The 27422-nt window shown below is 42.6% G+C and overlaps 2 protein-coding genes across 3 annotated transcripts in view; both read right to left on the reverse strand.

Annotated features, from left to right (window-relative positions):
- Positions 1-4813: 4813 nt before the first annotated feature.
- adora2aa (adenosine A2a receptor a) lies at positions 4814-11386 on the reverse strand. Its single transcript, XM_014160421.3, has 3 exons — positions 11143-11386; positions 8218-8886; positions 4814-6859 (listed from the first exon to the last, which is right to left on the reverse strand). The coding sequence occupies exons 2-3, from the start codon at positions 8550-8552 to the stop codon at positions 5857-5859; spliced, it is 1338 nt and encodes a 445-aa protein (XP_014015896.1). The 5' UTR covers positions 8553-8886; positions 11143-11386; the 3' UTR covers positions 4814-5856.
- A 2104-nt stretch (positions 11387-13490) lies between these two features.
- Positions 13491-27422, reverse strand: part of specc1la (sperm antigen with calponin homology and coiled-coil domains 1-like a) — a 35510-nt gene continuing 21578 nt past the window's right edge. For both annotated transcript variants that reach the window (XM_082966263.1, XM_014160418.3), the window contains exons 10-16: positions 25509-25599; positions 24845-24937; positions 24495-24642; positions 24215-24317; positions 19927-20043; positions 18422-18481; positions 13491-16797 (exon numbers count right to left, since the gene is read on the reverse strand). In XM_082966263.1, the coding sequence (XP_082822389.1) occupies positions 16708-16797; positions 18422-18481; positions 19927-20043; positions 24215-24317; positions 24495-24642; positions 24845-24937; positions 25509-25599 (702 nt within the window). In that variant the 3' untranslated portion in view covers positions 13491-16707. The remainder of the gene's footprint in view (positions 16798-18421; positions 18482-19926; positions 20044-24214; positions 24318-24494; positions 24643-24844; positions 24938-25508; positions 25600-27422) is intronic.

Raw genomic sequence — 27422 nt, forward strand, 5'->3', positions numbered from 1 at the left:
AGAAGAGAAAGACAGAACCTTTTATGTGAGGGAAGTGTTCTTGTTTGTTTCCATGGAGTCGATACACAGACACACAAGTCCTCTAGCTTTTACTGCTACTTGTTGAACACTGAGGTCTGACTTAGATACTGTGGGGGATGACTTAGCGGGTTTATTGTCAGCCGACCACTAACTGGGATTAGACTGATCATTACCCATAGAGGCAATGCTACTCTACTATCTGGTGAATTATAATGACAAGCCAGTTGTTACCATAAGCATCATCACAACAAATCTAAGAGAGAAATGATTTGTCTTTTGTTTAGAAACGTTAGGATCAGGGATCTGAGCTTTTCCTCTTATTTCACAATACCACACAAGTTGTATTAAATACATTCCACACATTCTCCACTTAACACCATAACAATGACCAGCACAGTAGATCATCTGAGGACCTCAGTCCATTCATGGCACGTCCTGCTGACTTGTATGCTACATCAAATCAAATTGTGTTTGTTACATGCTTCGTAAACAACAGGTGTAGAATAACAGTGAAATGATTAAAAATGGAAAAATAACAGGAGGGATAAATACACAATGAGTCTCTCCTTGGCTATAACTTGGCTATATACACAGGGTACCAGTACCGAGTCAATGTGCAGGGGTACGAGGTAATTGAGGTAGATATGTACATATAGGTAAGGATAAAGTGAGTAGGCAACAGGACAGACAACAAACAGTAACAGCAGCGTATGTGATGAGTTAAGAGTTAGTGCGAAAAGGGTCATGATTAAACCATCAACACTGAACTATCAATCAACTCTTTCCCATTGTACGACCATGAAGAGAATGTGCGTTGTTACTGCTCAAATTACACTGTCAATCAGATGAGACAAGAATACCAGACCATCTAACACTTGATAGATTGTACATGCCAGTGAATGAGGCACTATAGAGCCACTCAGTGAGAGAATTAGATTAGCCTTGTTCAGCGAGCACCATTATTCATGGACAAATGTACAGTAAACCATGTACAGTATCAGGACCACTGAGTCATGACAGGAAGGAAGCTATGTCTGTAACATTAGGCGGTTGCTACTTAAAGTCCCCAGGACATTCACAGTATTAGGCAAGACTGCCTTCTCTTCTTGTGCACCAGATGCATGGAATAATCAACAATCCATGCTTCATCTAGATATGTTAGTGCTACTGAATTAATTAAAAATATTAATGGGAGACTCTGTTACAGAGGAGTGTAAATGCTTTTTTTTAGGCTGGATCATGTTGTTGTAATGTATTGTTGTATGTTTTAATTATGTAATGTATTGATTGTTGCTGCCTTCTTGGCCAGGTCTCCCTTGAAAAAGAGACTCTGGGTCTCAATGGGCTTTTCCTGGTTAACTAAAGGTTAAATAAACATTTAAAAAATTGCCCTCCAGTCACAGGTACAGTATACTGTTGATATAGAGGTTAGTACAGTAAAAAAAAATACTTTATTTAACCAGGTAGGCTAGTTGAGAACAAGTTCTCATTTGCAACTGCGACCTGGCCAAGATTAAGCATAGCAATTCGACGCATACAACAACACAGAGTTACACGTGGAATAAACAAAACATACAGTCAATAATACAGTAGAAAAAAAGAAATGGGCCATGGTGGCGAAGTAATTACAATATAGCAATTAAACACTGGAATGCTAGATGTGCAGAATATGAATGTGCAAGTAGAGATACTGGGGTGCAAAGGAGCAAGATAAATAAATAAATCCAGTATGGGGATGAGGTAGATAGATGGGCTGTTTACAGATGGGCTATGTACAGGTGCAGTGATCTGTGAGCTGCTCTGACAGCTGGTGCTTAAAGCTAGTGAGGGAGATATGAGTCTCCAGCTTCAGTGATTTTTGTAGTTCGTTCCAGTCATTGGCAGCAGAGAACTGGAAGGAAAGACGACCAAAGGAGGAATTGGCTTTGGGGGTGACCAGTGAGATATACCTGCTGGAGCGCGTGCTACGAGTGGGTGCTGCTATGGTGACCAGTGAGCTGAGATAAGGTGGGGCTTTACCTAGCAGAGACTTGTAGATAACCTGTAGCCAGTGGGTTTGGCGACGAGTATGAAGCGATGGCCAACCAACGAGAACGTACAGGTCGCAGTGGTGGGTAGTGTATGGGGCTTTGGTGACAAAACGGATGGCACTGTGATAGACTGCATCCAATTTGTTGAGTAGAGTGTTGGAGGCTATTTTATAGATGATATCGCCGAAGTCGAGGATCGGTAGGATGGTCAGTTTTACGAGGGTATGTTTGGCAGCATGAGTGAAGGATCCTTTGTTGCGAAATAGGAAGCCGATTCTAGATTTAATTTTGAATTGGAGATGCTTAATGTGAGTCTGGAAGGAGAGTTTACAGTCTAACCAGACACCTAGGTATTTGTAGATGTCCACATATTCTAAGTCAAAGCCGTCCAGAGTAGTGATGCTGAACGGGCGGGCAGGTGCGGGCAGTGGTCGATTGAATAGCATGCATTTAGTTTTACTTGCATTTAAGAGCAGTTGGAGGCCACGGAAGGAGAGTTGTATGTCATTGAAGCTCGTCTGGAGGTTAGTTAAACACAGTGTCCAAAGAGGGGCCAGAAGTATACAGAATGTTGTCGTCTGCGTAGAGGTGGATCAGAGAATCACCAGCAGCAAGAGCGACATCATTGATGTATACAGAGAAGAGAGTCGGCCCAAGAATTGAACCCTCTGGCACCCCCATAGAGACTGCCAGAGGTCCAGACAACAGGCCCTCTGATTTGACACACTGAACTCTATCAGAGAAGTAGTTGGTGAACCAGGTACCTGGTTGTACCTGGTAGGTTCATTGATAATTTCTGTGAGATTGAGGGCATCAAGCTTAGATTGTAGGATGGGCGGGGTGTTAAGCATGTCCCTGTTTAGGTCACCTAGTAGCACGAGCTCAGAAGATAGATGGGGCAATCAATTCACATATGGTGTTAAGGGCACAGCTGGGGCAGAGGGTGGTCTATAGCAAGCGGCAACAGTGAGAGACTTGTTTCTGGAAAGGTGCATTTTTAGAAGTAGAAGCTCGAATTGTTTGGGTACAGACTCGGATAATAATACAGAACTCTGCAGGCTATCTTTGCAGTAGATTGCAACACCGCCCCCTTTGGCAGTTCTATTTTGGCAGAAAATGTTATAGTTAGGGATGGAGATTTCAGGGTTTTTAGTGGTTTTCCTAAGCCAGGATTCAGACACGGCTAAGACATCCGGGTTGGCAGAGTATGCTAAAGCAGTGAGTAAAACAAACTTAGGGAGTAGGCTTCTAATGTTAACATGCATGAAACCAAGGCTTTTACGGTTACAGAAGTCAACAAATGAGAGCACCTTGGGAGTGGGAGTGGAGCTAGGCACTGCAGGACCTGGATTAACCTCTACATCACCAGAGCAACAGAGGATAAGTAGGATAAGGGTACGGCTAAAAGCTAAACGAACTGGCCATCTAGCACGTTCGGAACAGAGCGTAAAAGGAGCAGGTTTCTGGGCACGATAGCATAGATTCAAGGCATAGTGTACAGACAAAGGTCTGGTAAGGTAGGAGGTGGAACAACATGGTTGGTTAAGGCATATTGAGCAGGGCTAGAGGCTCTACAGTGAAATAAGACAGTAATCACTAACCAGGAAAGTAATGGACGAGGCATATTGATGTTAGAGCGGGGCATGCGTAGCCAAGTGATCATATGGGTCCAGTGAGGGGTTGGGCTGACTGGGGACACGGCGATTCAGACAGTTAGCAGGACGATGCTAACAAGCTAACAGTTAATAGGCCGGGGCTAGACAAGCTAGCAGACCGGGGCTAGCAAGCTAGCAGTTAGCAGACCGGGGCAAGCAATCTACCAGTTAGCAGGCCGGGGCTAGCAGGTTATCAAAAGGGCCTTCGGGGACGTCGCGATGGAGGTAAGTCTGTTTTTGCCTCTTTGAGCGGTGACGTCGATAGACCAGTCATGGATTAGTAGGGTTCCAAGTAGCTTAAGGTAGCTAGCCAGCCACGGTTAGCAGAATGGGCCTTCAGCGGACGTCACGCCTGAGGGGCCTGTTGGAATCCTCGGGCAGATTATGCCGGTATTCCAGTCGTAGAGGATCGGCGGGGTTCCGTGCCCCGTACCGGCAGTAGAATGGGTCCGGATATTGTAGCCCAGGAGTGGGCTTCGGTGGTAGCACAGGAGCCCTAGCCAGGATAGCTTCAGGCTAATTGGTTCTTGCTCCGGGATGGAAACGCTAGCAAGGGATTGCGGTTAGCTAGTTGAGAAGATCCAGATGAAAATGTAAAGATACATTTGGGTGAGGATGGCACTGCTAAACAAGTAAGTGGTGAGTGAAAGAGATATTGGCCAGAAAGGCCACTTTTAAAAGGGTGAGTTGTGGAAGTCTTATTTAGTCATGTCAGAAAGGGGGTGAGAGTCAGGATGTTGTGTAGAAAACACAAGTAAATTATGCTGGTAGCATCTTTAAAAAAACACTACAATGTCATTTCAGGAAGCCCCTGGGAGGACATTAAAAGGAGAATGCCCTGTACCCGTAACCTGGAATCATCAGGGAATTTGGATAAAAGCTGGGAAAGCTGTAGAAATCAGAGGGCCCATCTGGTCTGGTCTGCCCCCTCCACAGACTGACCAGCCCTCTTATGGAGCTTCACTTCCCTTTCTCCAAAACTCCTCCCATCTGGGAGCAAAGCCACGGTGAGCACTGGAGCTTTCTCTGCACTTGTTAAACCATGTTTGGGAAAACTGTACAGTACTTGTAATACTTAAACAATTCAACATGGAATCAAAAAACAGATTTACTTAAAAAATATATTTATTTTTGGACAGGAGGTATTGCTGCATGCATTGCATCCGAAATGTGAGAATGCACAGAATGCCATAGATATGTAACACTTGCGAGAGAGTCATTTTAGTAAAAAATATAAGGTGTATGTCATTATTTATTTGTACCATTTAATTGCCTGTGATATCTGAATGATCTGCACAGGTTTGTGCTACTGACAGTTAGACAAGTTGAACGAAGTGTAATGTAGAGAAAGTGACAGTTAGACAAGTTGAACGAAGTGTAATGTAAAGAAAGTGCACAGTGGTAGATTAGTAGATCTTCCTCAAAATAGTTTAAAACCATTATCATTGAAAAACTCTTAGCTAGGCAGATTTGAGCTTTGTTGCATTCATACATTTGCAAGATCATAAACCTGAACGTCTAAAGGAAATGTACTCTCATCACGTCCATCTATATGGGACACAAACATGCTAAATCAATGAAATAGTACTGTCCCCTTATCACACGCTTGAAACATCCCTGCCATCCCCAAATACACAAGAGTAATCCAATCACGTCAATGTTATTTATTTAGGGCTCACTAGGTGGCAAAGAACAAGAGCCAATTGTGAAGCTTCAGATCTAAGCACCACATGACGTCACAGACCAAGAGAATAAACATCATAAACAGAATCACATTGAACCATTCAAGTCACATTTCTGCTATAAATAACTACAACGATTTTTGCTTCAAGAAGCTGAAAGGTCCAATTGAAATACAAAATAAATGGTGCATATACAGTTTGTTTTGTATGGCTGCCTTTGTGTAGGAGCTCGGATCCACTATTAGAATCCCTGCTGATAGAATGCCTCCAAGTATGTGGCATTAGGCCATCTAGATAACATGAGATGCATCCAAACTCTGATCTTCAGCTTGTGAGCCTGCCTACCCAGTAATCTACCATTACACTCAGAGTTGACTCCTAAAAAAATAACAGCATCTGAGTAATTTCACACAAAAGGCCAGGTGTTAAGGGATCCTTAGTAGCTGTCTGGCGCCAATTCTGTATCCATCACGACACCCCAGAAAGCTTGGTGAAGCAGGTTTTATGTTTATAGAACAGTGATTTGACCTGAACAGGGGAGAGATCCTGCCTGTCCTTTACCTCTTCTACCTCTGGTCCTTCAGGAGACTGCTGGTGGTCCCCAAACTGCAGGGGATGACATAAGGGTTGTGTCTGTCTGAGAGGCTGTGGCAGAGGGGGGCTCACATTATGATTGTGGAAACTAATCACGGAAAGAGGGTGGTTGTGAATGGGCGTTGAGGTCAGAACGGCCCCTGCAGGTGTGACATGGCTCTCACAGCTACATGTGTTGTGCTCGGTGTGGAGGTCGAAGCTGAGGCAGTTGGCCTTAACCCTCACTGAGCCACAGATGCTGTTGTTGGTGGAGGTGCGAGTGCTGCCACCACTCTCAAACAGCTGCCGGCGGTGGAGGCCCAGGAAGTGGCGGCGGATGATCCTCCTGAAGGTGTGACGGAACTCCCGGATGCGGTATGCATAGATGAAGGGGTTGACCACTGAGTTGCCGTGGGAGAGGATGATGGCCACGTATATGATCCAGAGGGGCGGGCGGGCACACTGAGGGCAGAACAGGGTGAAGCAGTTAATGATGTGCAGCGGCAGCCAGCAGATGGCAAACAGGCCCACGATGATGGCCAGCGACTTGGCCGCCTGGACCTCCTTCTGCAGAGTGGAGTGGGACTTCCCCCCGTGGACAGCCTTCAATTCTATGAGCTTCAGCTGATGCCGAGCTGCCATGAAGATCCGCAGGTAGATGACCAGCATGAGCAGCAGAGGCATCAGCACACAGGCGAAGAAGTTAAAGTAGACCATGTAGTCCATGACCACCACCTCTTCAAACAGGCACTCCATCAGGCCTGGGGGGCAGGTGCTGTTGGGGCGCTCAGTGGACTTATTCCAGCCCAACATCGGGGTCAGGCCGATGATGATGGATAGCATCCAGCAGACAGCAATGATTCCCTTGGCACGCTGGCCCGTCACCAGGCTATTGTACCTGTGGGAACAAAAAAGATATGGACTCTGTTAGTAAGACACACAATCTAACCCTAAGACCTAAGACACACATTCTCTGGGGTTTTTTCCCTCCCCAATTGGTAGTTATAGTCTTGTCCCATCGCTGCAACTCCCCTACGGACTCGGGAGAGGCGAAGGTCGAGAGCCATGCGAAACACAAGCCGCATTGCTTCTTTCCAAAGTCAGCTTGCAGGCGCCCGGCCCGCCACAAGGAGTCACTAGAGCACAATGGGACAAGGAAATCCCAGCTGGCCAAACCCTCTCCTAACCCGGACGACACTGGGCCAATTGTGTGCCGCCTCATGGGTCTCCCGGTTATGGCTGGCTGTGACACAGCCTAGGATCGAACCCGGGTCTGTAGTGATGCCTCAAGCACTGCGATGCAGTGCCTTAGACCACTGCGCCACTCTGGAGGCAAACATGCTCTGTTAGCTTGGGGAGCATGAGTTGTCTCTCTGGAGGGTTAGATTCTCCCAGAGGTTAAGGGATAGTGAATTAAATAATAAACATTATAATAGGCATATCATTCACACACTCTTTTTTTATGGGAAAACGTCTCGTTTAAGTAATAAAATAGATGCTTAAAAACAAAATGTTAGTATTTGGAAGGATCGTCTATTTCGAGTGTGTCTGTCAGTCAGTGTGAGAGAGCAGCTAAGCTATTTGGCCTATTTCTGCCACATTCTCAAGATGTTAAAGTTCAAAGGTTAGCTGTGAGAGATGCAGGAACACAGCCCTAAACTCAGAACAACAAACTATCTTGGATGCAATAAGTCTGCACACACTGTCAAAAAAGTGTATAAGTAATTACTGATTATTAATACATTTTAAGGCATAATGTAATTTATATTTGTTTATATAGGAAAATAAACAAGTTGTCTAAACGGCTAATGTTTTTGACATGTGTACAGTTCTGAAGAGGGGTCATGGTCTGTATAAACTCGTAGTCAAAGGAGATTCCACTTATATCTGGATCCACTGAGGAAATCAAAAAAGCTCATCTGGCCATTTGGGCTAAAGATTTCAAGTTCATTCAAAAATAGCACGGTCCTCTGCTGCTCTATTCTGAAAATAACTCTCACAGGTTTTAAGATTTACTTGAGAATTGTTTTTGCTATTTGCTACTGGCATGAAAACTACACAATGTACCTGCAACCCGGGTATGCAAATCAATCAATAACGCTATACAACCTCATAGGGTACATTGAAGATCTTTACAAAGCCTAATGTCTTACCGCTTTGTCCGTAATTGGGTCTGAACTCTCAGAGAGGAAAGCAGCATGACGGCAGCAACATGTTAGCACATTCTCTGTTATGTTCATACAATGTTGAACTGACCTGAGAGGCATCGTGATAGCGATGTAGCGGTCCATGGCGATGGCCAGCAGGCTGAAGATGGAGCTCTGGGTGAGCACCAGCACAAAGCAAGCAATGAAGAGGCAGCCATAGAAGTTTGAGCAGAAGCCCGTGCTGATGACAATGGCGAAGGGGATACCCAGCACTCCCACAGCAATGTCTGCCACCGCCAGGGACACCACAAAGAAGTTGGTGATGTTCTGCAGGTTGCTGTTGAGGCAGACGGCCCAGCACACCAGCACATTGCCCAGCACGGATAGTATGGCGATCAGCAGTTCCAGCACAATGTAGATGACAGAGGAAGCATCGTTCAGCATGGTGAGAGGAGCAGCGATGTCACTGAGGAGGAAGGAGGACCACTCTCCTCAAAGTCCATAGCTGCAGGCTGGTAGCAGTGGCCTCACCCTGTAGGGCTTAACTCACTGCCTGGGACTATGGCTGAGCTGTCCAAACACAGAGACCACATCACCTTAAAGCCTCTTAGAAGTCCCACAGTTGGTGGTCAGAGAAGCAGTCCAACCTTCTGTTATCTTATCTGTTGTCCTGTCTGGTGCTCTCCTCTCAAGTTCTTCCCCTCACTGTTACACGATTTAGCATGAAACTCCAATGGGGCTGAGACAGAGCCAGGAACCGATCATAAGTGTCATACCGCTGCAGATAAAGGGAAGAAAGAGTGAATAAAGTGGAAGTGCTGAATGCCGAAACAGGAAATGACTGCAGAAAATACCAATGAATATTACAATGATCATTTACATCAAATATTAACCATGTTTGAAGTCAAACAATACATCTGACAGTGTATTATCTGACATGATACACTGGAATTTCCAATGTAGCAAGTAAAATACACTGTAAAGTAACAATTTCAGGGTTTACTTTACATTACTGTACTGTATTCCCCATAAAACTGCTGTTCATCATCATTCATACTCGATCCAAAACCAACATCAAGATCTGAAATAGTCACCCCACTAAAGTACCTGGGCAACTGCAGTGATCATGTTAACACATGATAACTGGCTTCCCACCAATCCTTCTTTACCCCATTAACAACAGTCAGTGAACTGTAAACCCCAGGGGTCAGGGGAAATATAACCAGCATCAGAATGACACGATGGTGTTATGGAGCTACTATCCCAGTGAGTTAAATGTCAGCTGTACCAGAGCGAGGAAACAATATGCTTCAGGGACTGGAATGTTCTATATGTCCCCATGAGATTGCCCAACCCCTGCCTGATAAGGGGATGGGAGTCTTGAGGACGTCCAGAGACAGATTCACTAAATGAGGTTATGAGAACACCAAATTAATCATTTCAATTTTGTTAGATGGGTGTCGTCATGCTCAAGACAAAAAAAAGAAAAACAATTCAATTAGTGCAGTACGTGATTTGAGAATACAGCAGGCATAATCTACACCCGACAATTGTTTTAAATTACGTCTAATTTGTCAATCAACTGAGGTCACTGCGCAACACTGAATTCCCTGGAATTGTATTTGAGAGTGAAGAGGTTTCCAAGCTCCTTCCGTACAGAACTCTCATCATGTTTATGGAGGAGAATTCCCATGGTGAAGCCAAGGATGTTTTCGAAGGTTACTCATTGTTTCAGGAGATAGCAGCTGTGCTGGAACTGAAAGGCCTTTGCTCTCAGAAACATTTCCCTTTTGGTGGGACTGAGGTTTTTTTTCTCAGACCGATCTCAGTCACTGTGTAAGTTTCCATACTGTTTTAACTTTATCACACACATACAGTATAAGGTGCAAAAAGAGGCAGTTGCAAATTGTGTCAGTCTTTGACCACATGTAACCCAACAGTGACAGATCTAATAGTCATAGCGTAGTACTCTGTAGGAAAACCCCTTTGACAATGCTGAAAGCCTAATATGGCTACATTTCTATACTGCATGTGAGAAAGGAAGAGGCAGAATTATGTTCACCATCACACAGACCTAGTCACAAGTGAAGGTGCAAAGTGGTACCTGTAATATAGCGGTTACAACTGGATTAGAAGTGATATCTCAATGTGAACAGCATGTGTGACTCTGTCCCAGTCACCTTACAACAGCTAGGTAATAACACTGTATTTCAGTTGTCCTCTTTGACAGCACTTGAGGGGCATGAATAGTCAATCATGTTAAATGCATTTATATTCCACCCTGAAATGTGTCTCAACAGTTGTAGCCAACAAGAGTTCTGACAGTATTCTGCTCAACAGCGGGTCCTGGTGGTTGGATGGAAACCACAGGGGGTGTATTCGAAGTGCTTTGATATCTCAGTTGAAAGGTACTGTCTGTTTCAGATTGACACAAATGTAAAGGAATTCAAATAACGTCCACGAAGACAAAGTAACTGAGCATACAGGGCCTTAAAAAGTGCACATAAACAGCTTAATGTAGAAGTGCTCGCCCAGAGAACACTAGTAGATTACCTGGAGAAGTAAAATCAGCGTGTTAAAACCTGCAACATCCTGTTCACATGTGGAAACCTAGAACTGGCAAACCCATCAACATTATCCTTACCAGAAAGTGACAGTATTATTCCCTAGCTCTGTCGCCTCCCTCCTGTAACTCCCTATCAAAAGAGGGAGTACACCAGAACATACAAGGGAATCTGTGTAGGGTAAATACAATGTCTAGAATCCATAAAGTAATTCCAAACACTCCCCAAAATGTACTGTGCACAACTGTCCATAAAAAAAGCTTGGCATAGGCTACTGTCCAGTTTCCGTATACCTGGCTGAAAATTATTTTGATCGCACCAGGATCAATAACTGTTGTATAAACTTTCAAAATATTTAATTAGGATATTCATTAATTGGATTTAAATGAAATACTCTAAATAGAAATACAAACCCTTGGACTTCTATCTAATGCTATTCTAATGCTATTTTCAATTTCTAAAAAACGTACCTTTTTCAATGTATCCCTCGACGTGTCTTATTCCAAATGAATCACAACCTAATAGAAATAGTTTGCACCATGTCAATAAACATCGCTCGAATAAAATAATTCATATTATAGGCCTACGTTTTAAGTGGCGTCAGATAGAACGCGCTTTGTAAAGGATCATAGCCGGGGAACGTAATTTGATAGGCAATTTGTGCGCTCCCACTGTTTGACTACTTATGCTTAAACCGATTCTCCTCGGTTCAATATCGCACAGGCGGACCAGACTGACACGTGATCCCAGCAGCACAACATTGGATAATAGCCAAAAGCTTTTGGGAACTTGGGCAGAAAAAGTTTACATCAATCAACTGAGGCAAAGAGGACAATCTCGGAGTTTATTTCAATAAGATTTATTTTTCACAAAAGCATGTGTAAGGTGTCAATTTACGCTGTTATTTGAGATGCTCTGTTTCAGAACAACATTAGGCTACTGTTCAATAGGCCTAAAAAGCCTATTCAATAAATAAATGATGAAACGTTGAAGAAAAACATAATTGTACAATAAATGTTTAAGGAAAAAAAGGAAATTGTACAGCGCATGTTCTAAATTTGAATGTGCGGGTTAAAGGCGCATTTACAGTGATATGGCCTCTGCAGAATTCAGTGCATTTATACTTCTTGCGCCTAAGCCAGAGCTGTTGAGCAGAGCTATTGTGAAGGAAGTTGTCAACGAAGTGAGTTTGTGTTTATACAGGACCAGCTACTCCCACCTACCATCAACCAATCATGTCAATGTAGACCTATAAGGTGCCCTCCGCATTGTTACAACATTTGGGGAGGGGCATGGCAATTCGGTATGGAGCTCAATTTGGCCTCTGCATGCATCCAGAGGCTCCGCGTCACACGTATGGCGTCTCCCACCACATTTTCAGATCAAGCATAAATTGACTTTTAGGGTAGGGTGCAGGCCTTCACTTCATCACATATGGTCTGGCGTTGTAGATGGGTTAAAGCCAATTTATGCTTGATCTGAAAATGTGGTTGGAGGCTCCATCTCAAAGTAAATTCTGTATGGCCACTGCAGAAAACCAGATTTACCATGCATTGCCTTAAATTAGCAACTGGGGGTGAGTTCAGGTGAACAAACAACTGACCCGCACATCCCTAACATAGGAAGAAAAAAAAAGTTTGGCTGATTTGTTATTCAGAATAAAACACATGGAAGGGAAAGCATTGTGATTGAGCTCTTCATCTGGTATACACAGTAAAACCTAGCTTCCCCTCTGGTAATATTTTCCATGTTAGTAATAGACTTTACAGGCTATGGACTTCATCTGTAACATTATAACAGATATTATCCCAAGGCTTGGGAATGAGATCACTGGCTAAAGTTCACATTCGATTGTGCATATTGGAAATAGGTCTTAAATCAGAATCTTTTTTAATTTCCAGATTATCCTCCTGACTTGGGTTGTATTGTGTGCAAACATAAAAATAATACACCATTACTGAGGGGTTCATCTAGGATTCATATCAAAGTCTTCACAAGAAAAGATACATTTTTCTTTGTTAAAACCTTCAAATCATCATCTGTTCCACAGTTGCCAAACTGTTCATAGAGAAACAGACGTATTCAGGTGAATCTGGGTCTTATCGCATCATTCCACTGAACAAAAAGACAGAAATACTCATGAGCAGCATGACAACCGCATCCTCCCTCAAAATGTGAGACATCTGTGGCATTGTGTTGTGTGACAATGGCACATTTTAGAGTGGCCTTTACTGTCCCCAGCCTAAGGTCCACCTGTGTAATGATCATGCTGTTTAATCTGCTTCTTGATATGCCACATCTGTCAGGTGGATGGATTAGTTTGGCAAAGGAGAAATGCTCACAAACAGGGATGTAAACAAATTTGTGCACAAAATTTGACTACAATAATCTTTTTGTGCTTATGGAACATTTCTGGGATCTTTTATTTCAGCTCATGAAAAATAAGACCGTTGCATTTATATTTTTGTTCAGTATATATCGCTCCTTATCAGAACAAAGGCTGCTGCTGTATTCCAAATCCCACAGGCTAGCGGACTGAATTAAACACTTCATTCATCACAATCTAATTTGATCTAAATTATCCCGGTAGTTTTAATATGCACTAGCCCTACAGAGTAGAGTTAATATTAGTGTTGCCTGTTTCCCAAGCGAGGAATGTAGCTTTTTGTTTATCAGTGCCTTCATTAACTTCAGACCAGTAATCTGATAATATATACAGCGCAACAGTTAAATCATAGCCTCTTACTCTATAAAAAGGGGCATATGACTGAATTAACCACATGGCAAATTAATTTATGCCTTCACAAAACATAACACATTCCTGTTGCAATGATTCTTTAATATTACTGGTCTGCAAAACAAAACAATATAAATACAGATAAGCCTTTTTCTTTTTTTTACCGAATTGTTGATTATCATAATGTGCATTTGGCTTACTTCCCTACACCATACTCTTGATATTATCATTACCCAATCAACAGGACACATTTTGCATCAAGATACTCCATTGGCAATTAATATAGTGGCAATCATGACTTAGAGACAGAATGAGACAAAAGGAAACATGGGTCTCTTGGCCTCCTTATTGCCAAGTAAAACTCTGGCAAGAATGACATACATTTGTAGGCAAAAGGCACCATTAATACGAACCAAAAGAAAGCAGCTTAGAAAAACTCAACCTTTCAAGTAAACAGAATTAACTTCTAACGGACCCGTAAAAACAAAAACATGCTTTAAGTTATTTTCACATTTTTTTGTGATGTAGTGTAGAAAGAAACGGAAGAAAATACAGAAGCCATGGAAAATCAGCAACTTATTGAATGAACTCAAGCAAATCAGACCGATGTTCTTCAGTGGTGATATGTCAAGATGGTATCATCCTGATATTTTAACACATTGTATTATCTACTAGGCCGACTACATTCTGTCTACACTGTACAGTTGAGTAGAATGTTAGGGCAAGGTTTCAGTCCTCATAGATCACAACATGAAGGACCACTTATCAATACCAATGTCCATTGGAACATGATCAAGAGATTCCATGTTTAACACTTGGCAAGAAGGAGCTTCACAAAATAGAATAATTGCAGACCAACTAGTGTTTGGATCCAATGCAAGTCAAATTTAAGACAGGGTTGCAGTATAGCAATGGGAATCATAAATACATGAGTTAGCGTTGACATAGTGTGCTCACTGTTCAATAGTAAATACCGTACATGATAATGATAATAACAACAACAGTCACAGCACATGCACTCTGACAAATGAGTGTTTATCCATACAATAGGCTACCAACACAACATTTAACTGCCCAGTCTTACTCTCAACCACACTGATCCACACAAAAAAACCTAGCACTTGTGTTTCAAGTTGTGCTTTGTCAAACACCATGCAATGCACCTGTAGAGCTGGTGGGAAGGTGTCTTGGCAAGCAGACAGGTAAAAATGTGCTTTTCAATATATTCAGAAAACTTTTCTAGGGACAACATTTCTGGTCACATGCGAGTGTGTTAGATCATAGATGTAAGGGGGCCTAAGCCTAAATGGTACGCCAACGAGGGAGTATCAATTGCATACTGTACCATTCTGAAATGATACAGGAGTGTGGTTGGGACCACATGAAAGGCAAATCGCCATCATACCTTATGAGTTTAGGAGAGACATCAGTGCAGCAGTGTGATGAAAAGTCATAGATTCACATTATATGAAGTTTACATTAACATTTGTAACACTTGCATCACTATACTCCACGGTGGATTAAACCATGCTAATTAACCCACGCAAACTTTAATAAGCAGAGGCTCAATAACATAACACAGTCATTCTTCATTCCAATATCTTTCTTGGTGACTATGTAAACTACATAGAATTGATTTACACATGATTAGTGTTAGTACAGCTTTATCAATAAAGTCAATTGGGTGGCAAGTGACAACAGGAAGAAAGCTGAAATATAAAATGTACCTATGAGTTACTTGTAGTTAGTATTTCTCCCCCCCCCCCCCCCCCCCATGTTAAATGTTACTAGCAAGATGGAGTATATCAAGTTACAGTGTTAGGTTACACACACAATAACTTAGTCATTGTTGAGCTCAGAGTCTCTAATAACACAACAATCTTACAGTTCAAGACCACTGGACTGTGACCAATCCTGGGAGTTTCAGTCTGCTGTTGGTGGAAGTAATGTGTCAAAACGAACAATGTGTTAATACATTTGGCTCCAGCAGCAAAACGGATGCATTCTGCATCTGAAAAAACTCTTCCCTTATCATGATTGATGACAACAAGAGAACATCCAACCCTGAGACTCAACATGCTGGGGAAACATTTACCACAATCAAATCACCAAGAGCTAGGACTTTTGGCAAGTCTAGCCCTTGACTTCACATAGATAGGACACTTGAGCAAGTTCCTTTTTTGGTTCAGGATTAAGACAGTTCTATTTGAGAAAACCATCACTGAGAGACATTGTGTTGGTTCTGTATAGCCCATTGTTTTCTATTAGTTGGTCTCTGTTAGCAAAACAAATTATGTTAACGTAGCAATGATCACTCTCCTAAAAATTGTTCAAAAGCACATCAAATTGTAACTTGATTCTTACAGGTGACCAAGAGAGCACCTGGCAGCTTTTCCCTTATGATGTAGCTAGTGTTCATAGAACTGAGGAATCACTTCTAAAAAAGCTTCACTTAGATTCCTCCAAAGATGCTTTGAAAGCATGGAGCATTGAAACGTTTCATTTAGCAATTTTTGCGCCAACCGTCTCTTAGTAAATCTCCAGCGATGTAAATCAAACAGGCACTTAATCCATAATAGAAGAGGCCCCTTCACAAAGTGTTCAATGGGTCAGGAAGACAATGGAGCAAAAAATGCCTTGTCTGATTTCCATAGAAAATTTGTCCCATGATTACTAGGGTGGACACACTGCACACCGGGTATGGTTTGGCTTAAACATTTGGGATAACCACTTGGTTAGACGAATCAAAGCCGGGTGCAAGGCACAAAGGCTGGGATAGTCTGTAGCATGTTCCCCAACACTGGTCACGGAGAGTAGAGCTAGTAGAGCTGCAGGCTCTTATCGTAGCTCAGATCATACTGGTTTAACCAGACAATCTGGACTGAGGATCACCTCAACTGGGTTATCCAGTAATGGATAAGAGTAAAAATAGCATCCCAAAGAGAGCAGGCCCTGAACAGGTGCTCGAAGTGCCCATAGGCTGTGTTCATCACACTAAATGTGTCAGTGAAAAATGCCAGACTGTTCATCATAGAAATATCCATGATTAGCTTTAGGAAGTCAACAGTGAGCTTATTTGTACGTTTCTTATGGTGACTCAAACTAGAAGGCGTCTAGACGAGAGACAGAGCGGCCGGTGTGCGGCATGGCTGGGTGTTGGGGTGAAGGGTGGTTCAGGGAAGTGAGGCATAACAGCTGAGTTGAATGTCGAGTTGAAGTGTTGGAGGTGCGCTGAGATCAGTGGAACTAGTAGGCTGGACTGCAGGTTGTGCTTGCCATGTTGGGTGGAGAGATCACATCAGGTCTCAAAGTACTTGTAGATGGCTGTGACATAGGTCATCACACTCTGCCAGTCTGGTCTCTCAGTGCTGGCCATCTCATTGAGGTCCTGCAAAACAGAGGAAGAGACCAAGCTGAATAAACAGGGTCTTTGTCATTAAGCTACATCATGCCTACAAAAAAGGCTGTGCCATTTGTTCATCTTTGTATTATATCGAGATGTCGGTAAAACAAAAACAAAAAACTTGAAATAACATGCGGTTTGTCTAGGTCAGATTTCCACAGCCTGACTAGAATTAACTGTGGAGGTCATAAATGTGCTTTTGTGGCATAAATACAGAAAATTAGAGCTTGCGTTTTCTATTTCTAGAATCTAACTGAACTCGTACAACAAATCTGTCAGTTTACAACTCACACGGAGCCAGCTTTATACCTAGCTATGGGTACCAGCGATATACAGTGCATTCGAAAAGTATTCAGACCCCTTGAATTTGTTCCACATTTTGTTATGATGCTGCCACCACCATGCTTCACCGTAGGGATGTTGCCAGGTTTCCTCCAGACGTGACACTTGGCATTCAGGCAATTTTGGTTTCATCAAACCAGAGAATCTTGTTTCTCATGGTCAGAGTCCTTTAGGTGCCTTTTGGCAAACTCTAAGCGGGCTGTCATGTGCCTTTTACTGAGGAGTGGCTTCTGTCTGGCCACTCTAACATAAAGGCCTAATTGGTAGAGTGCTACAGAGATGGTTTTCCTTCTGGAAGGTTCTCCCATTTCCACAGAGGAACTCTGGAGCTTTGTCAGAATGAACATTGGGTTCTTGGTTACCTCCCTGACCAAGGCCCTTCTCCCCCGATTGCTTGGCCAGGCGGCCAGCTCTAGGAAGAGTCTTGGTGGTTCCAAACTTCTTCCATTTAACAATGATGGAGGCGACTGTGTTCTTGGGGACCTGTCTCTGAGCTCTACGGACAATTCCTTTGACCTCATGGCTTGGTTTTTTCTCAGACATGCACTGTCAACTGTGGGACCTTATATAGACAGGTGTGTGCCTTTCCAAATCATGTACAATCAATTGAACTTACCACAGGTGGACTCCAATGAAGTTGTAGAAACATCTCAAGGATGATCAATGGAAACAGGGATGCACCTGAGCTCAATTTAGAGTGTCATTGCAAAGGGTCTGAATACTTATGTAAATAAGGTATTTCTGTTTTTAATATTTTATAAATGTGCAAACATTTCTAGAAACTTGTTTTCGCTTTGTCATTATGGGGTATTGTGTATAGATTGAGGAAAACATTTGATTTAATCCATTTTAGAAGAAGGCTGTAATGTAACAAAATGTGGAAAAAGGGAAGGGGTCTGAATAATTCTTGAATGCACATTCATGTGAGGACTTATTTTGTGAAAAGGACTAAAATAGCTTTCCAGGTGATGCTATGAAACTTAATCTACAAGTCTGCACATATGCACGATGAAAGCAGTATTTCATCTAAAATAATTATCTTCTCTCCAGGAGCCTGTAAGTACAGTCCTCAGTCCCACACAAAAAAAATACCATCCTGAATATGCAATACAATAGCAGGTCATAATTCACCACCGTGCCAGGGCGGGGATTTTTAAGGTGAAATGAGTCAAAGATTCTCTAGAAAAAATGGATTTCTAAGCATGTCAGATATGTTTAATACTCCTCTGTTATTCACAGTTCAGTTCATCTTTGACTTGTATCTTACCAGAGTGGACTTGATCCCCACACTCTCTGCAGCCTGGAAGGCTAGTGTGAAATTCCGCCTCTAAAGATCGGGAGACAAAAACACACACTATAAAGCTCCCTGATGACAGATTGAGACAACTGTAAAAGATTAAACAATAGCTAGGTTTCCATCCAATTGGCGACAGATTTCCATGCAAATACACTGCTCAAAAAAATAAAGGGAACACTTAAACAACACAATGTAACTCCAAGTCAATCACACTTCTGTGAAATCAAACTGTCCACTTAGGAAGCAACACTGATTGACAATACATTTCACATGCTGTTGTGCAAATGGAATAGACAACAGCTGGAAATTATAGGCAATTAGTTGCACCACAGACTGTCCAGGAGTTGGCGGATGCTTTAGTCCAGGTCTGGGAGGAGATCCCTCAGGAGACCATCCGCCACCTCATCAGGAGCATGCCCAGGCGTTGTAGGGAGGTCATACAGGAACGTGGAGGCCACACACACTACTGAGCCTCATTTTGACTTGTTTTAAGGACATGACATCAAAGTTGAATCAGCCTGTAGTGTGGTTTTCCACTTTAATTTTGAGTGTGACTCCAAATCCAGACCTCCATGGGTTGATAAATTGGATTTCCATTGATTATTTTTGTGTGATTTTGTTGTCAGCACATTCAACTATGTAAAGAAAAAAATATTTAATAAGATTATTTATTTCATTCAGATCTAGGATGTGTTATTTTAGTGTTCCCTTTATTTTTTTGAGCAGTGTATATTCTAAAATCTGCATAAAAACAATGTGCATTTTCCCACCAGAGATGTTTCCATCAAACTGACTTGTTGCGGATAGAAGGCTGTGCTTGATGATGTAGTGCAGATAAAAATGACGTTTGCAGTTAAGTTCCCATGTACCGAATAAGAAACGTTAGTTATATGGGTTTCCATTACAATTTCAACTCACGTAAACTTGCACAATCTGGTTTTGGCGCATGCTCTCTAGACTTCGCTGATAAAGTGGACAGGGGGATGATTATATGATGAGATATGGATAAGCGCAATGTCATTTTATTTGATAATTGGCAGCCAAGAACCGATCATCATGTCACCAGAATTCAAAATAATAGCCTACCCTCGATATTGAGCCTATTGGAAATTAGCATGAATATAACTTATTTCATCTGCCAATAAATATTTAATGCTTTTCCCCGTCATGGTGGTAGGCCCATATCATTCCGTGACTCCAAGTTTACTTCAATATGATGGTTATTAAGTCAATATTTGGCATTTCTACCGACATTTCTCAAATAATTACACTCACACAAAAAGATCCCACCACATCGAACGAACCAATCGTCTGTCGAATATGTATGAAATTTTACCGACTTCCTGTTTCCATGAGCCCTGTCGTGACTTTTTCTGATCAGGTAATTATTCCACATGTAATGGTTGGATGGAAACCTGGTTACAATTCTATGACACATTGCTACTTATCATCACTACAGTAGGAAATAGGCTTGCCTTTTCCTGGCTGGTGAGCTCCTGGTAGGGGATGTGAGCAGGCAGGTAGGTGTGGAGCATAGCGCAGAACGCAAGGCCGTCATTCCAGCTGCTGCTGAAGTTTGTTATGTCAATGTTCTGCCAGAAAGAGGGGAAACATTTTTTATTGTATTGCAAAGGTACAGTGTAAAGACATGTAGGGTGCAGAAGTGTATTGTATTGATAATCTAATAGATACTGGGTCCCAGACATTGGTCCTAAAAGCACCTCGTTGGGCCTCCCGAGTGGCACAGCGGTCTAAGGCACTGCATCGCAGTGCTAGAGGCGTCACTACAGATCCGGGTTCAAGACCGGGCTGTGTCGCAGCCGGCCACGACTGGGAGACCCATGAGGCGGCGCACAATTGGAGTAGCATCGTCCGGGTTAGGGGAGGGTTTGGCCTGCCGGGATGTCCTTGTCCCATGGAGCTCTAGCGACTCCTGTGGCGGCCCGGGCACATGCACGCTGACATGGTGGACAGTTGGACGGTGTTCACTCTGACACATTGGTGCAACTGGCTTCCGGGTTAAGTGAGCAGTTTCGGAGGATGCACGGCTCTCGACCATCGCCTCTACCGAATCCGTAAGGGAGTTGCAGCGATGGGACAAGACTGGAACTACCAATTGGATATCACGAAATAATAATAAAACCACCTCGTTGTTTCATCTTCCTACTAGTTTCAAGTTTTATTAGTCTTATGTACGGGATACACAGTACGTACGGGATACACAGTACGTACGGGATACACAGTACGTACGGGATACACAGTACGTACGGGATACACATAGTATACACTGTCCAACCAAATGCTTACTTGCAGGTTCCTTCTCCACAATGCAACAATAAGAAATAATAAAAGATAAGAATACAAACAAAGTAAAATGGCTCAGTAGAATAGAAAACATTTTAGCATAATTATATTACAGGAAGGCACCATTTATAGTCAGTTATTTAGAAGTGTTTTGGCATGGGGAAATTTTGGGGCAAGTGTTAAAATTGTGCAGTTGAGATGTGTGTGTGTGTAGCATGAATATACACTGAGTATACCAAAGTAGACTGAGAATGTACACTGAGTATACCCCCCCACACATTTTGCCCTCAGAACAGCCTCAATTCGTCAGGGCATGGACTCTACAAGGTGTCAAAAGTGTTCCCCAGGGAGGCTGGCCCATGTTGACTCCAATGCATCCCACAGTTGTGTCAAATTAGCTGGATGTCCTTTGGTTGGTGGACCATTCTTGACACACACGGGAAACTGTTGAGCGTGAAAAACCCAGCAGCGCTGCATTTCTTGACACAAACCGGTACGCCTGGTACAAGCATGTGGTCAGTCCAGTTCAAGTGTTCAGCAGTCTGATGGCTTGTAGATAGAAACTGTCTCTGAGCCTGTTGGTATCAGACCTCATGCTCCGATACAGTCTGCCTGATGGTAAGAGTGAACAGCTCGTGGCTGGGGTGTGTGGGGTCCTTGATGATGCTGCGGGCCTTCCTCAGGCTGAATTTCGAGTACATGTCCTGGATGGGTGGGAGCACGGCCTCAGTGATGTGCTGGGCCGTCTTCACCACCTGCTGGAGGGCCCTGCGATCGTGGATGTAGCATTTCACGTACCAGGCCGTGATGCAACCGGTCAGGACGCTCTCGATGGTGCAGCGATAGTATTTGGGGTGGCATGCCGAATTTCTTCAGCCGCCTTAGGAAGTAGAGACGCTGTTGCTTCCTCTTGACAAGAGTGGTGGTGTTGTTGGTCCATGTCAAGCCCTCGATGATGTGGACACAGAGGAACTTCAAACTGCTTACTCTCTTGACTGCAGTCCCGTTGATGTGGACCGGGCCATGTTCCCTCCTCTGCCTCCTGAGGTCAACAATAAACTCCTTTGTTTTACTGACGGTTGAGGGAGAGGTTGTTGTGGCCATACTGTCAGAAATAAACAGGCTTGTTTTCCTCACGAACAAACACTGTTTTATCAGAATGACCAAGTTTCTCTGAAGGAAGAGGTCATAAAGATTGAGTGGAGTATGATCCGTCTACTCAGATTCATTTGACTGGATGATCTCTTAACACCACATCGTAATCCTGACAGGATTGCTTACTCAGCAAGAGCAACATTTAAAACAGAAGAACTGCTGGTTTGTTTCCATCCCACTATAGTGCGAATCCCCAATGTATTGAATCTCATTGCCCTCCTCTCAGCCAGGGCAATTCACAGCTTTTCTGACAGGCGACACGACATGTGTAACATTTGGAGCACTTCCTGGAGAACCATGACAACCAGTCACTCTCTGCACTAGAACCAAGACCATAAAAAAAGGCTGTTTCAATATGACAGAGTGGGTCTTAAAAACATGCCCTAAATAGCAAATTCAACCAATAAATAAAGTTTTCATAGTAGCCAAATGTTTATTCCCTCTGTGGATGACGTTTGAAGCCGTTCCCAGGCACTGTTGGTCCAGTCACATGCTTTAGAGTGGGAGAGGAACCATAAGGACAACACAATAAAACTGACAACAGTCCTCATGACAACATCTACAATGGTTTATGACTTGAGAGGGGAGCATAAAGGATGCGCTAACGTAGGTGTCGGACAGGGGCTTTAACCTGTTTGGGCTAGGGGGCAGTATTGAGAATTTTGGAAAAAATATGTGCCCATTTTTAACTGCCTCCTACAACAACTCAGAAGCTAGAATATGCATATTATTGTTCAGGTTTGAATAGAAAACACCCTAAAGTTTCTAAAACTGTTTGAATGGTGTCTGTGAGTATAACAGAACTCCTATGGCAGGCAAAAACCTGACAAGGTTTCATGCAGGAAGTGGCATGTCTGACAAGGAGTCGTGCGTCTTGCATCTGTTTATTGAAAAGTAAGGATCTTAGCTGTAACGTGACAATTCCCAGGGCTCCAATAGGCTCTCAGGACGCGGGAAAATCATGAAGGTTGACGAGGCAGCCTCAGGCTGAAACAGATTATCATCTTATTCAAGTGTCCCATTAGGTGACAATGGAGTGAGGCGCGTGCTCGATTAGCCCCCGTGGAGTATTTTAATTCGGCTGTTTAGTTTATTGCAGATTCCCGGTCGGAATATTATCGCTTTTCTACGAGATAAATGGCATAAAAATTGGTTTTAAACAGCGGTTGACATGCTTCGAAGTACGGTAATGGAATATTTAGACATTTTTTGTCACGCCATGCGCTATGCTCGTGACCGTGGATTACCATTCTGATAGTGTCTAGAACTCACGAACAAAGCGTCGCTGTTTGGATATAATGATGGATTATTTGGGACCAAACCTACATTTGTTATTGAAGAAGAAGTCCTGGGACTGCATTCTGACGAAGAACAAGAAAGGTAAGAACATTTTTCTTATAGGAAATGTGATTTTGGTGAAGGCTGAACTGCGTGGGTGTCTAAATAACTAGCCCTGTGATGCCGGGCTATGTACTTAGAATATTGCAAAATGTGCTTCATCCGAAAAGCTATTTTAAAATCGGACATATCGAGTGCATAGAGGAGTAATGTATCTATAATTCTTAAAATAATTGTTATGCTTTTTGTGAACGTTTATCGTGAGTAATTTAGCAAACTGTTAGTAAATTCCCCGGAAGTTTGCGGGGGGTATGCTAGTTCTGAACGTCACATGCTAATGTAAAAAGCTGGTTTTTGATATAAATATGAACTTGATTGAACAAAACATGCATGTATTGTATAACATAATGTCCTAGGGTTGTCATCTGATGAAGATCATCAAAGGTGAGTGCTGCATTTAGCTGTCTTCTGGGTTTTGGTGACATTATATGCTGGCTTGAAAAATGGGTGTCTGATTATTTATGGCTTGGTACTCTGCTGACATAATCTAATGTTTTGCTTTCGTTGTAAAGCCTTTTTGAAATCGGACAGTGTGGTTAGATTAACGAGAGTCTTGTCTTTAAATAGCTGTAAAATAGTCATATGTTTGAGAAATTGAAGTAATAGGATTTTTAAGGTTTTGAAAATCGCGCCACAGGCTGCAAGTGGCTGTTACGTAGGTGGGACGAATTCGTCCCGCCTAGCCCAGAGAGGTTAAAACTACAATTAACATAACTAGACCTCTGAAGGAATAAAGGACATTATGACAAGGTAATTGAATTAGATTGTCACTCCAGATAGTTGAGCTTATAAAAACCCTACCAGAGTCTCACTATTGAGACATTTAAAAAAGAAATCCTCATCAACAGAGAGGGACCCGAGAGGTGAAATGACCTGACCGGTGTGTTCTGACTGAACAACACATACCTGGTACCCCTCAGTCTTCTTCTGGCACCACTTGAGCAGTGCGTTCCTCTTGGACCCCCCATACTCCCGGGCCAGCGCTGAGAGGGGGTCCTTCCGCTCCTCTCTGAACACACCACGAGAGGACAGAGAATCACTTGAATTTACACACATATTCAGACTCCATTGACTGGCTAGTCCACAAAGCCCATTTGGTATAGTCAAAATATCGTTTTAAACATAAAAAGGACTTAGTGGATTAGTATGTATCGTATCAAAGGTATGGAGCTGATGAGGGTTTTACCGGAGGCGGCTGCGTGCGGTGGGGGTGACAGAGGCGGTGGGGGAGGAGGAGGACAGGGAGGAAGCAGAGGCCATGGCCATCAGAGAGGAGGAGCCACCTTCAGGTGCAGAGATGTCCCTCTTCATCTCCTCACTGCTCCTGCGGGACACTGGCCACCACACAAACAGACAGAGATACAGTGTGAGTGACCAGTCTTCACTGCCAGTGACAACATATGTTCCGAAAAAAATATATACATTTTTAAATGTCGTTGAATTCTTTCTCAAAATGCATTTCACTTTACTGGCAACCATTTAAAAGAATTGTAGATCTATTTCAAGTCCTATTCATATGTCCATGATTTGTGATACCTGAGATGGCCATGGCCTTTGAGTCCATGTTGGACACCCTCTGGAGAGCAGAGGCAGGGCGGCTGGCAGAGGAGCCCCTGAGAAGATGCTCTGCTGTGGAGGGAAGAGGACAGTGACAGCGTGAAACACACGGGCATTATGACAACCCCACAACCACAGTGAGGAAACAGAAGCATTGAAATAAAGTGACTTCATATTCCCTTCAAAATGTTAGTTTAAGCAAGAGGGATTTTTTTCTTCCTCTTATACCCAAGGGATCAAAGTAACATTCCAGTCCTTGGAACTGTCAAGTTCCATCGAATAAGGTTAAAAAACAACCGGGACATTTAACTAAACATCGGAGGGCATGACCATTATAGCACGTTCACATTCCAGGCCCTGGAAATCACTAGAATATGTATGACAACATTTATGGGGGAGGCCAGTCACTGGGACACCACACTTTATATGGAGCTTTATTAAACCCACACATCAAAGTCAACAGACAGTCTTAATACTAGGAGGAACTAATATGTCTAAGATGAAATTGTATTATATCTGCAGCCATTTTCCTCCTTTATGAGTGACTGTGACGGAGTACTCATCTCTCATTTTATTCATGAGGGACCTAATGAGATCCAGATATGGAGCTCTGCTGTCAGTGTTGGTGTTTCTGCCGACTCACCTGGCATGCTGATGTCTGCGTAGCTGGGTCTTTTGTCACTCAGAGAGGAGAGGGCTTTGGGTGCAGAGGTGGACCCAGTTATGGAGTGTCTCTGAAATAGACCAACAATCATTGGATTAAAACTCGCTCACATACATATAAAATCAGGGATTTTTCTGCCATTGTAATCCTTGGGTGGTCAGTCTAAGCGTTTCTTCAGGTTGCCTAAGTCAAATAGTGTAAAAAAAAATATATAATACAAATAATAAAGGGCTAGAAAGCAGATAAAGTATATAGAAAAGATAATGAGCCTATATATTTAAAAATATAATCGTTGAGAAAAATATTACATAAAAGCCAGACACAGGGAGAATTGAGTATTCATTTTGTTATTTTTTGTTGTTGTAAAAGAACACAGCATTTCCATGGCAAAATGCATAGAATTTTAGCAAAATAGCTTTAAAAACAAAATGTTATTTCAGCTCAATGGCAGAATATGTAGAATCGCAGGAAAATAGGTTTAAAGCTGTAGCATTTTCTCTCAGCTCCATGGAGAAATATTGTAGCATTGCAGGAAAACACTAGCCGCTCTGATGAGCCGACCACGCCCCCTGCCACGCCCCCTGCCACGCCCACCACGTAAACCCCTTTTGTAATCCAAAAACCTCCCGAAAATGTCTTCACAATTCCAATAGAAGTAGTCTACTATGTGCAATTTCTGGAAAAATGCCCAGCTCGAGGAGGCCATTCTGACTGCAGCACCAGCAGCCAGGCATTGGCAATAATCTTGTGACTGCAGAGGAGGTCAATGATAGATGAGAAAAAGCAGGACAGAAGACTTGAAACCTGTCTAGGAAACAGAAAAACCAATCTCTCCCTGAACTTTGACCCTTTCATATGAGAAGATCTGATACTCTGCTTAAATAATGTATTTAAAATATCCAATGCTCAGATTTTGCCCCTCTGTCAACATTATTACATCTATTGACTGAACTTGTCCTTATACTGTATTCAAACGTTTTCAGCAGTGACCCCATTTTTTTCACCAGAATTTCTGGGGACCCCATTGTTTCCTCAAAATTTCTCACAACCCCACCCCAACCCAAATCTAATGACAACTTTTTACATCAACAAATAACCTTCAACTCATTGCATTTTCATCCCTTATCAAAATGAAAAGAAACCAATGAATACATTTAGTGAAATTGTCTTTTTCAAATGATCTTTCTCAGCTTTGTAGGCTAACTTTCCTTACTAGCTTTCAGCTGAAGCTAACATCAATTCACTACACTATTACTAATATGATGATATGCAACACCATAAGGAAAAATATTGCTGATTTTAAAGCTGATTGTCACCAAAAACGTTATTAATTCACTTAATCTACCACGCCCAATCCCAAATGGACCCCCAAATCGAACACCCTATTCACTCGTGGAGATCTGAGAGGATTAGATTGGTATAAGCAATATAGTGACATTTCCACCTAGCCTATTACAGGGCAAGGTGGAACTATTACCATATTGCTTACACCTGTCAAATCTTTTCAGATCTCCACAAGTACATAGGGTGTAGGGCTTAGGGGTCCAATTGGGATTCGGCCAAGATCATCTTTTCTCGAGCCTCGAACTGACTGTGTGTGTGAATCAAATCACATTTTATTTGTCATATGCTTTGTAAACAACAAGTGTAGACTAACAGTGGAATGCTTACGTCATGGGTCTTAAAGAGACAGCGCACACTTACATAAGAAGATATTGCTTCTTCTATGCAAATGTTGTTGATCAGTACAATAAAATAAGTCCCAAATGGAAGGGAAACAGATTGTTTTTCATCTGTAGCCCCATGAAATCAGCCAAAATAAGATCAATAACTCAGTGCATGTACACAGTCCTATTGAATATGCATTCACCTGTATAGTAAATAGGTCGAGGC

This window comes from Salmo salar, chromosome 20 (assembly GCF_965601325.2).
Source record: "Salmo salar chromosome 20, fSalSal1, whole genome shotgun sequence".
Classification (NCBI taxonomy): domain Eukaryota; kingdom Metazoa; phylum Chordata; class Actinopteri; order Salmoniformes; family Salmonidae; genus Salmo; species Salmo salar.